Source organism: Danio rerio, chromosome 25, assembly GCF_052040795.2.
Source record: "Danio rerio strain M-AB ecotype USA chromosome 25, GRCz13ab, whole genome shotgun sequence".
In the NCBI taxonomy this organism is placed as follows: Eukaryota; Metazoa; Chordata; class Actinopteri; order Cypriniformes; family Danionidae; genus Danio; species Danio rerio.
In genome coordinates this window covers 26,897,161-26,909,729 of record NC_141045.1, presented here as the reverse complement: position 1 = coordinate 26,909,729, position 12,569 = coordinate 26,897,161, and the positions used below count along the sequence as shown (strand labels likewise).

Genomic DNA, 12,569 nt, shown 5'->3' with positions numbered 1-12,569 from the left:
ACATCTAGGCAAATGTATCTTCCACCCTCAACCATGGAGAAGTCCAGCAGTAAAATTAAATTAAGACTTTTAAAAAACTAAATAGTTTATATGTAATATTTAGTTGTGAATTCATTTTTAGAAAACAAGTCATTTAAAACGTTTTACAAGATGCTTTCCATGTTGTTTTTATTATTATTATTATTATTATTTTGCATTAAGAAAAAAATTACAAAAAGCAGAGTGATATAAGAAAAAAAAACTGCAAAATGAATCAATTAAAAATAAATTAAAGTACAAAAGGTGCATTTTAGAACTTTTGGGTCTCATTGCTGGATACGCTTAGGGCCCCCAAATCATTAAATCCGCCCCTGACTATACCTGCACACAGTTCTGTCTAAAAAGCTTCCAAAAGTTGATTTTTATCTTAGGTGCCCTTTAAAATATTTATTCAGCTAGTATGACAATTCTTCTGTTTTTTCTAACATCTCACCATAGACTTTTGTGAGAAACAGATGACAGTTGAAGCTATTAACTGATAATCTAACTTTCAAATTAACTTTGCACTTACTGATATTCTAACTTGTCCCATACAACATGCACGTGCAATAATTGTGAAAACCCAAATGACAAGTTTAAATAGCGTGTAAGCCAAAGTGGAGGGGAAGATTAGCAAGTAATAATGAGTTTAGCATGGGGCTGTTTTGAACATTTGTTTTTTTAAGTGTGACGTCACACAAAGCGGCTACCAGGTCCAATCGTTCTATCAAACTGTTCGTGGAGGCTTAACAAATAGTAATAATAAATGTTTACAAAGCCTTGTAATAACTTCAAAAATAACAATATCCATGCTTAATATCAGATGGCCAGAAAGTGATTTATTTTTAAATATTGTTAAAATATTGGTGTCTGTGGTGCAGCATATGCAGAGATTGTAGTGTGCACCATGATTTTATATAAAATTCACTTTAATGTGTGATATGACTAAAAAGTGGTCATAAACAAATATATTCTCAATCCAAATGAGTATAGTGAGTATAATCCGGAAACAGTATTTCATACGTCATGAACTGCAAGATGTCAGCTCAACACAAATTCTGAAAAATGTGTGTCTGGTTAGAAAAGAGCAGCGTGAAGATTCTTAACAAATCTTTTATTATGTTTCCTGTTTGAAGTGTCCATGTAGGTATATATTTGTTCTGCACATTAAAGTGACAAAAATTTCAATTATATATACAGTTGAAGTCATAATTATTAGCCCCCCTTTAAATTTTTTTTCTTTTTGAAATATTTCCCAAATGATGTTTAACAGAGCAAGGAATTTTTCACAGTATGACTGATAATATGTTTTCTTCTGGAGAAAGTCTTATTTGTTTCGGCTAGAATAACAGCTGTTTTAATTTTTTGAAAACATTTTAAGGTCAAAATTATTAGCCCCTTTAAGCTATATTTTTTAGTCTACAGAACAAACTATCAATATAAAATAACTTGCCTAATTACCCTAACCTGCCTAGTTAACTTAATCAACCTAACCTAATCAAGCCTAAATGTTAATTTAGGCTGTATAGAAGTGTCTAGAAAATATATAATAAATTATTATTTACTGTAATCATAGCAGAGATAAAATAACTTATTTCTAATACCTGATTTATTAAAACTATTATGTTTAGACATTTCTCCCCATTAGACATAAATTGAGAAAAAAATAATCAGGGGTGCTAGTGCAGGGGCTAATAATTCTGACTTCAACTATATATATATATATATAGGTTTAAGGCATGGAATTGACCTTTTAGAGAAAAATGTTTACCTTTTGAAAAGGTATTGCCCCAGTGACAACTCCTTTTTCTCTGAGAGTTTATGTTAGGGGAACTAACCCCAAATTGCATACAAACACACATGCATGAATGCACACACCCAGCTCCACATAAATCAGCAAAATGTCTGGTAAGACAGCAAACATCACTAAAAAGACAGTAGAATTCTAAGGTAAAAAAGTTATTCTCTGCACATTTAAGACTTTTCTTACTTGATACCTGACGTCCACCATTACTATTTTAGTGCCATACCTGTCAAAGATATTGTCAGCAAACAAAGCTGGGCATACACTGTGCAATTTTGGGTCTGTTTTCGAGCCAAACTCTGAATTATTCATTGAAACGGGCAGAATTTGACTTTGCTATGAATGTTTTTGTGTTGTGTTTATGCAGTTTACAGGGGCAACAGAGAGGTGATCAGATGGTTTTCTGACATTAGAACAAATAGAATCACATTGTTGAATCAGAGCTACAAAACAATTGAGTTGAGCTCAGTGTTTGTGTCTTCACTGCACAAGCTCGAAAAACCGAAACAGACACACTTTTCTTAGTTCACGGGGCTGCACTGTTGCTATATTAATTAATGAATTCCAGAATACGCCAAAACAATTAAAAGTGTATGATAATCTGTTCATATATTGGTAAGATAAACGTCTTAAAATATATATATATATAATTTGTTGTGGTTTTTTTATTTCATCCTTTCCACTGAACTTTTCATTCCTTTCCTTTGGGTGGCATAAATACACCATATACCAGTTAACGCAGCACCATTAAACAAAAAAAAAAAATAATAAAAAGCAACGGCAGAGCAATCAGGCCATATTCTCTGAGCACATTAATTGCGAGCTTTGCCTTTACATTGGATACAATGCCATGCTGAAATTGCAAAAAAGTAACACAATGCATGCCTGGCCTAAGAGGCATTATAAATATTAAGTTTCAGTGGTAAAAGGAACAATGTAGTCTCCAGACTACCTTCTTCTGAGCCTTTTCTTTTAAACATTTAAAAAAAAAAATTCACAGAGATGTTAGTCCTGCGCTATGTTGAGCTGTTTGTAGCTCTGCCCTATTTTAAAAAAAGTGCTGGGAGCACAATCTAACTTCAATTTAAAGCAACAGTCACCAAAGCACAATATGGATTACAGCATAAAATGTGCAGTTTCAAGGAATTATGGACAATTGTTTGTAGAGTATTTTGGGCTGAATCTTCTCATACAAACTCGGATACTTACAGCAGGGAAAATTTCTCATTTCGTCATTTTTTCCAGGGAATAATATTTCTAAAGGAGCTGTTGACATGGAACTGAACCAGATTTTGATAAAAACCCAGACCCAAACATAAAAATAAAACAAAACAAAACAACTAAAAAATGTGTTATGTGTAATAACAATGGAATGACACAAGGATAAACTACTGAAATAATGAATGATGAGATTTTTTTCAAAGACTTCAACAAAGTGTAAAAATCTTGATGGTTCTATTGGTCTTGTCTATCAAATCTGATCTTTAACTGGTATTTAATCTAATGGACTGAAGTCTGGTGATTGGCTGAGCCATTCTACAGGTTGATTTCTTCTCTGAAACCACTTGAGAGTCTATTGTAGATGTTGGACTGAAGCAGCAAATATTCATTTACAATCACAAAGGGTAGAGGGTTGCTGAATAACTATTGAGACATTTCAGATGCTATATGGGCTTTCATGTCCTTTCTACACCTCCCTTTCTTCATGTGTTCAATATTTTTTTCCTGTGTCATTTCATTTTACTACACGTAACTTCATTTGTAAACTAATTACATTTGTTTTTTTATAGATTTCTTTGGTTGCTATCGACATCCGTTGAAAAATTTAGTACCTTTTAAAATTTGTTTTCTCAGAAAAATGGAATGAAATGCTCATTAGCTGAAAGCTTCATGAACTGAGAAGTGTGTCAGATAACAAGTAAACAAAGTGTGCAGAGAATCGGGTCCCTAGGTGTGGAGTTGAGAACTAGTCAAATAACATCTTTATAAGTTATAAATATCTTGACAACACTTTAACAAATGTTTTACTAAATTATCAAGATGCAATCTGAAGCCGGCATAAAGTTTTTTGTTTTAAGGACACATGTTGTGTTAACACTTCTTTATGAAAGGCACAACATACTGACTTGGTAAGAATGTAATATGTAACATCCATATTTACAGACTCAAACAGCTTAACTTAAACATACTATTTGAACATACTGTATGCTGCATATTTATAGCACAAATATATCGTGACTGAAAAGGTTTGCGTTTTGAACTAAATGGTTTTGTTGTGAAAATGTGCTGATGTGGTGCCTTTCAGCTAAAGTGCTACAATAAGAAATCATGTTGATCAAAAGAGAGTGGTTAAAAAGAGCCACCATGCAGACACCTTCACCCCAAAAAAACTGTCACCAATTGGCAGGTTTGGAAACAAGGCAGGCTGGGAAGCAGCAGCAGGCATCTGCAAAGCAATCTGTCACACATACACACCCTCAGGATTCAGGCTAGATACCAGGGGGTGCTGCAGGTTGCGTGGGTGACCAAGGAATTGTTTGGCAGTGGGACGCAGGGTCAAATCTGTGGAGGGGGGGAATGGGACAAGACATATTACACAAACATTCATTCATTCATTCATTTTCCTTTGACTTAGTCATTTAATTATCAGGGGTCGCCACAGTGGAATGAACCACCAACTATTCCAGCATATGTTTTACGCTGCAGATGCACTTCCAGCTGCAACCCAGTATTGGGAAACACCCATACACTCTTTTATTTTTAACTTATAAACACATACACTATGGCCAATTTAGTTTATCCAATTCATCTATAGCACGTCTCTAAAATGTGGCGGGAAACCAAAGCACCCGTAGAAAACTCATGTGAGCACAATATATTTATATACAGTTAAACTCAGAATTATTAGACCCCCTGTTTATTTTTTCCCAATTTCTGTTTAATGGAAAGAAAATTTTTTCAACACAGTTTTAAACATACTAGTTTTAATAAATCTGACAGTAAATAGTATTTTACTAGATATTTTTCAAGACACTTCTAAACAGCTTAAAGTAACATGCAAAGGCTTAACCAGGTTAATTAGGTTAACTAGGCAGGTTAGGGTAATTAGGCAAATTACTGTATAATGGTGGTTTGTTTTATAGACTATCGAAAAAAATAGCTTAAAGGGGCTAATAATTTTGTCCTTAAAATGTTTTTAAAAAAAAATAATAACTGCTTTTATTCTAGCTGAAATAAAACAAATAAGACTTTCTCTAGAACAAAAAATATTCACAAACACACACACACACACACACACACACACACACACACACACACACACACACACACACACACACACACACACACACACACACACAGTTGAAACCAGAAGTTTACATGCACTGTATAAAAAGGCACGTAACCATTTTAAAAAAGACAGATGTTAATGGGACTAAACTTTTTCTCTTTTAGGTATAGGACTATCAAATTTGTTTCTGTTATACTTAATAGCAGAATAATGAGAGAGATTTTTTTTGAGAAATTGTTATAACTTTTCTTGAAAGTCAAGTTTACATATAATAAAATTTTTATGCCTCTAAAAAAGCTCAGTTGATGGTGTTAAGATTTTGGAAGTTTTTGATTGGGTAATTGACAACATTTGAGTTAACTGAAGGCACAACTGTAGAATAGTATTTAAGGAAAACCTTCCTTTTGTGACAACATGGGAAAATCAACAAGCCAGAATCAACAAAAAGCCAGATTACAATTTGCAAAATAACACTGGGAAAAGTGTTTCTGTGGTTTGATGGAACTAAGATTGAATTTTTATAATTTTTCATAATGACCAGTGTTACATTTGGAGGACAAAGGGGAAAGCTTATAAGCCTATAGAAACACCATTCTGTGAAGTATGGGCTGCAGCAGCATCATTTTGTGGGGCTGTTTTGCTGCCAGAGGAACTGGTCCACTTCACAGCATAGATGGCATCATGAAGAAAGAACATTAAGTAGAAATACTAAAGAAACATCTCAAGACATCAGCAAGGAAATTAAAACTTGACCACAAATGGATCTTCCAAACAGACAATGACGCTAAGCATACTGCCAAATTTGTTAAAATGTGCTTTAAGAACAACAGATTGAATGTTTTGGAGTGGCCATCCGAAAGCCCTGATCTCAATCCTATAGAAATGCCAACAAATTTGACTCAGTTAAACACATTTCTGTCAGGAGAAATGAGCCAAAATTCCTTCAAACTTTTGTGAGAAGCTTGTGGAAAGATATCCAAAATATTTGACTAAAGTTATACAGTTTAAAAGCTAAGCTAAAAAAGAAAATGAGAAAATAACAAGAAAATGTATGTAAACTTTTAAATGGAAATTAATAAAAAAAATCTCAAAAAGATGTTCTCATTATTCTGATATTTTGCAAATGTAAATCATTTATGTAATCCTAAAGGACCTAAAATAGTAAACGTTTAGTATGATTTACCATCAACCATTTAACTCAATAAATCATTACTCTGTTCGAATGAATCATCTCTCTGTTCAAAAGATCGTTACACTATTCAAATGAATCACCTCACTGTTCAAAGAATCGTTACTCTGTTCAAAAGAATTGTTTTGCTGTTTAAAAGAATCACTTCGCTGTTCAAGATTCGTGTCACAGTTTAAATGAATCGTTTCGCTGCTCAAATGATTCATTTTGTTGTTCAAAAGAATATAGCTGCATCCCAAATGGCACACTATGCACTCATGCACTATTTACTTATGCACTTACACACTCAACAGGATAGTATATATATGCAGTGTCAAATTCCAACCGTTTCCCTGATGACGTTTGACGGTTGTCAAATCTATCTATCTATCTATCTATCTATCTATCTATCTATCTATCTATCTATCTATCTATCTATCTATCTATCTATCTATCTATCTATCTATCTATCTATCTATCTATCTATCTATATATTATGTATTTTTTATTTTTTTATTGTTAATTGTTTTTTATTGTTTATTGATTCTTTGTTATTTTTATTTCTTAAACTAGTTATTTAGTATGTTTCTTCTATTCTTGTTTATGTATCATTACATTACAATTACAATACTAATTACAATTAGTATGAAATGCTCTATAAATAAACTCGCCTTGCTTTATTAGAATAGAGACAAATTATCATTGCATGATTCAAAATAAATCACCAACGATGCAATATATGCAATCAGTGTCATGGCTGAGGAACGTAATGGTTTAATTTTCAGGCTTATATATAAGACTATTTGAAAATCTAGTTTACATTTTCAGTTTGCTTCGGCTACATGTAGGGGGTAACTATACAGATTATGTGATATTATATAGTATACAAAGTAAAGAAAAAAAAAAAGTTGTGCTTCATTGTGCATGTCAATAGATAGACTTTAGTAGTTACATTGTTTCACCACTGGATGGTGACAAGAAACTGTCATTTATAAACGAGCCAGTAGACTTTTTTTAAATTTTTTTTTTAGAAATGTTCAACTTAATTTGTTAGTTTAAATTCAGCCCCAAAAATAGTTTGCAACCACTTGACTTAGAAAAATTTTGTAAATCCAAGGAATCATCTTTGAATCTTTTTTTTTCAGTGTGTGGTATTCAGAGTAAATTGTGCATATTTATCAGTATAGCAAATGCAATCATTTGGTTATTTCAAGTATACAAAAGCTGTGCATACTATATATCAATTCAAACAAAGCAAGTTTGTTGACAGTGTACACAATATATTGTCTAGTATGCAAAAATGTAATTCTTACTTTAGTTCTTTTTTGGCTATATTAGATTTAGGGTGCTTTCACACTTGGTTCATTTGCCTGGACCGTACCCAAGTTCGATTGTCTCCCCTTGCCACCTCCTCGGTTGGTTTGTGTTCACACTGTCTTTTTTCCTTCTGAACCCTGGTACGCTTGCGTCATTGAGCTGCTGTTTTGTTTACGGTCGTTGCTAGGTGACGGCCACGCAAGCAAGCGCCGAAATGGAAAGACTTCCGCACATCGCGGTCATTCTGCTTTTACTGGAAGCTTTTGGACATACACAAAGCAACTTGCGTCCATCTGCCGCAAAAATATTATGCACATTCAAAACATCTCACAGCGTCTGCAGAAGCTATTTTTGGAGGAGACAAGCAGACATCACTGTGTTTGCCCTGGCTCAGTCCCGCGCGTGTTACCAAGGTAACGTTACGAAACTAGACACACACACACGAACAAACGAACTTTATGAAAACGATAGTTTGTTGTACAGTTGACAGTTCACTATAGTTCACTTCCGTCATTTGGTACGATTGCATTCACATCTGAAGTGAACCGTACCAGAGTTCACATGAACCGTACCCCAGACCACCTCTTTCAGGTGGACTCGGGTACGGTTCACGGGTCCGCACCCGGGTTCAGAAGACGCATTCACACTAGCTAAACGTACCTTACTATGACGTCAAACGAACTCGGGTGCGGACCAAAAGTGCTAGTGTAAAAAGCACCCTTAAGCCTGATTTATACTTCTGCGTCAGGTGACCGGCGTAACCCACGGCGCATGTAACGCGCGTGGCTGTGCATTTATACTTCTGCGTGCTGTATCTGTCGGTCTGCATTAACACTTCCGAAACGCTAGTTGGCAGTGAGGTGTAAATGTTCCTTTGTGTCGAGTTTCTTCGCTGCTTTATTGCTTTTCCTGAACACTTCCGGGATGTACAAGTGGCTCAAACTCGCTCATTTTGAGGCAGGAACCGGCGGACGTGCAACAACTTTAACTATGAGTTAAACACAAAACAAAACTTTCCATCCGGAGCTCCTTCACGGTACTCTACACTTGTAAACAATTGCTCGCGCCATTCGCGCGGCTCTCGGTCCCGCCCAGACTTGTCAGCGCTACCAAGCCGACCAATCACAGAGCTTACGCTACGCGTCGTTGCGACATGTAGTTACATTTTTGAGAGGTGCACGTCAGTGACGGCGACGGCCACGGAGAAGGGCTATGCGTCAGCGCCGTATCATACGCCGGCGTTTGACACAGAAGTATAAATCAGCCTTTAAGCCTGATTTATACTTCTGCGTTGTGTGACCGGCGTTACTCACGGCGCATGCAACGCGCGTGGCTGTGCATTTATACTTCTGCGCGCTGTCTCTGTCGGTCTGCATTAACACTTCCGAAACGCTAGTTGGCAGTGAGGTGTAAATGTTCCTCTGTGTCGAGTTTCTTCGCTGCTTTCTTGGTTTTTTCTGAACACTTCCGGGATGTACAAGTGGCTCAAACTCGCTCATTTTGAGGCAAGAACTGGCGGACGTGCAACAACTTTAACTATGAGGTAAACACAAAACAAAACTTTCCATCCGGAGCTCCTTCACGGGACTCCATACTTGTAAACAATCGCTCGCGCCATTCGCGCGGCTCTCGGTCCCGCCCAGACTCGTCAGCGCTACCAAGCCGACTAATCACAGAGCTTACGCTACGCGTCGTTGCGACGTGTAGTTACATTTTTTCAGAGGTGCACTTCAGTTCCGGCGACGGCCACGGCGAAGGGCTATGCGTCAGCGCCGTAGCATACGCCGGTGTTTGACGCAGAAGTATAAATCAGCCTTTAGTCTACATCTACAGATTTTTAGTGAATGGAGATTATACCATTGTCTTTGTGCTTGTCTTGCTGTTGAGTTTGGTTCAGTTCTTCTGGATGTTCACAGAGGTCTGTGCGAAGCTGAGTTTGGGTAGGCGGGGCTCCGGCCTGCTTGATAAATTGTTGTAAATTACACTGTCTCAGTTCCTTATTCAGCTCTTCAATTTCCTCCTGCTTAGCCTACACAAAGAGAGAACAGACAACCACAAACAGCCAACTTACTAGAATAAAATACATTTAAAATGATGGTGAATAAGGGTTTTTACAATGCATTTGGTACATTTTTCAATGCAGCAATAATCTGCTTTTAATAGCTGTGCAACAACTATCCTAAACTACAAGATATGTTTTAGAGTTTGTTGTATTTAATTACTTTGTTTTCAGCAGTAATGCCTTTATTTATTAATACAGTTAATCCCTCCCTTCAAACATTTCATTTTTATATTCCTTTCCATGTAAAAAATAAAATAAAAAAAAAAAAATAAAAACAAAGTCTTCTATTTTACTTTACATCTTACTTGTAATTCTGCTGGCAATCACAAGGGAGCACTATGTTACAACAGCAACATAAGCCAATTGGTAGCAATTTACTTAAAGGGGTGTTCATAAGACTTTTTGATGATGGCAAGTGATATCTTGTGCATGTTTATAAAAACTTTTAATTGAGTATAATTTTGTCAAATTCTGATCATTAGGTGTCATTTGCTCAGTTATGTCATTTTAAATGCAAAGATGACATTGAGATGTATTTGTTATGATAACTTGACTTTTAAAAGACATTTGAAATTCTCTATTCTCTTACCTTTAAATATTCATGACACAATATTTAATATAAAGGCCTCCTGATAATCATGTTTATCATGATTATGCCACGATTTCAAAGGTTTCAAGACAATCTTATGGACAATTAAGGTAGAATCTTGTGTGCCCTGCTGCTATGTAGACAATTATCTCAAGATTTGTCCTCTGTAAGCATGTATGACATCGTTTGGCTGAAAGTTAAATGTATTACCAACCCAAAATCAAACAGACAATTCAAAAGTAACCACAATAAATCAATCAGTAGACTGGGATGCTTTTTGAAGTAAATGATTGCAATTCACCTAGTGTGTTGGTAAAGGTGGAATATCAACAAGACTTGTCTAATGAAAACAGATTCTAATAATCAAAAAAGAACAGACTCTGAGATTTTGATGTTGTAAGATTTTTTTTAGATTCATTCGCTTGATTTTTTTTAAGAAGGTGCAGTATAAGAAAATAAGTGACCTTCTTGCTGTGAGGTGACAGCACTACCCACTGCACCACCATGCAGCCCCAATAATAACGTTATAAAAATGCAAATTGTCATAAATAAACTAAAACATCTATGTAGAAAATAATAATTTTTGTGACATGTTAATCCTTAAATTCTTTTTTTAGATGTAAAGATATTTGTGTATTGCTGTAAATCGTGTGAGTATTAAGCAATGTGTAAGCATTTGGACCTGCATAGGCAAATAACTAATTTGCATTAGACCAGCTTTTAGTTGCAGTCTATTGCAGTTCCTCAAAAATGCGAAGCGCCAATAATGCGCCTTAACAGTTTAACATACTCCTTTTTAGACCAGCATGCCCATGAGTCCACAGAGAGGTGTAATTGGAATTGCTATTTAAACAACATGACAGAAAATGTAAAAATTAGGTTTATTTTGGTCTGAAGATAGCAACAAATTGCGCCATACTTGTATTGTGCCGGTTGTATGATAGTGCCCTAAGTTTTTGCTTTGTCACAGGAATTCTGAAATGCTGTTATAAAACTGAGGTTATGCATATTTAGGTGCAATATAAATTTCATGCATTCCTAGCAGGTAAAAAAAACTCATTAAATAGTGGTACACTTTTATTATCACAAGTCATAAAATTCACAAGAAAATAAATAAATGTAAGAAGGACCAAATGAAAAAACATTTGTATTTATGAAATATTTCAAGAAGTGAAGTGGTTTCCTCTGTTCACTTTTGATCTTTCCGTTAATTGCCAATACAACTCCAACAAGGGGACCACGATACCGTTCAACATTTGCAGTCAACCCCTACAAGCTTCTCTCTTGAGCCAGGCCCTCTCTACTTACCTTTAACAAAGTCTCAGCCCTCCCCAAAGTCTTCTCAAGCTCTTTAAGTTCTGCCTCCATCTCCTCCCCCTGCTTTTGTCGACTTTGAAGATCTGCCTTGACTACCTCTAAAGAGTCTTTTGAATCGGACTGAACAGGTAAAATGTCAACTCGTAGCATTTCTCTCTGAATGTCCTTCTCCAGTTGTATGGCACGATTGTTGAATTCATGCAACTTTTGCCCACAGTCATCCAGTTTAGCATGCAGCTCTCCCACCCGCCGCTTCATCCCACGTTCCCTCTCTGTCTCTAACCTTAGTTCCTCCTGCCAAAACTCCTCATCCACCAACTCTTGCTGATTCTTCCACAGCATCTTTTCCAAAGCTTCCATCTCTGCCTGCAGCGATGTCTCCTTAGCTGATGACTTTTCCCAAGTTTCACATTCCTTGTCTACAGCCACCAGCTGGGTCTCAAGGGAATGAAGCTGCTCCTGCTGCTGAAGAACATGACTGAACACCTCCTCTTTAGATGGCCCTGGAAGATATGCTACATGTGGAACAGGTGAAGCCCTCTGTTCAAAAGAGGGTGTTTTATTTGAATCCTTAGGTTTTGAACGAGGAGAACTGGAAGGACCCAAGTTAAAAGTGAAAGATTTCCTAGGTAAACCCTGCTTGGACTCTGATATTGAAGGCTTGGAGTGAGGGAGGGTTTGGCTGTGCAGACTTTGGTCTTCACTGCTGCTTGGACCAGTTCGCCGCAAGAAGAACTGCACCTCACTGCCATGTTGGCCCAGTTTGGCCAGGGACTCCAGCGGGCACTCATTGGCTAGTAGTTGGCGCTCAGTGTCTCTTAGTTTCTGAATGAGAACATAACGACCAGTCTGACCTGTAGAAAAAACATGGGTAGTTAGAAAAAGATGGTTACCTACCTACTCTTCAGTATTCTGTGGACCACTAGTTTTTGGGCTGCTAACTAAATAACCATGTGAAACCTCACATACTGCCCTGGTAAGTCACTGCCCTGTAGAGTTAAACTC

General features: G+C 36.4%; 2 protein-coding genes across 8 annotated transcripts in view; both read right to left on the bottom strand.

Annotated features, from left to right (window-relative positions):
• The window catches only part of LOC147837713 (uncharacterized), a 977,861-nt gene that overhangs the window by 202,058 nt on the left and 763,234 nt on the right, over window positions 1-12,569 (bottom strand). The window lies entirely within an intron of this gene.
• Window positions 1-12,569, bottom strand: part of rassf7a (Ras association domain family member 7a) — a 49,796-nt gene that overhangs the window by 3,446 nt on the left and 33,781 nt on the right. For 2 of the 7 annotated variants that reach the window (XM_087312379.1, XM_087312378.1), the window contains exons 3-5: window positions 11,556-12,418; window positions 9,454-9,625; window positions 4,298-4,384 (exon numbers count right to left, since the gene is read on the bottom strand). In XM_087312379.1, the coding sequence (XP_087168505.1) occupies window positions 4,298-4,384; window positions 9,454-9,625; window positions 11,556-12,418 (1,122 nt within the window). Of the gene's footprint in view, window positions 1-2,815; window positions 4,385-6,845; window positions 8,862-9,410; window positions 9,626-11,555; window positions 12,419-12,569 lie in introns of those variants that run through there. The other 5 variants (XM_087312383.1, XM_087312382.1, XM_087312380.1 and 2 more) reach the window with 4 other exon arrangements.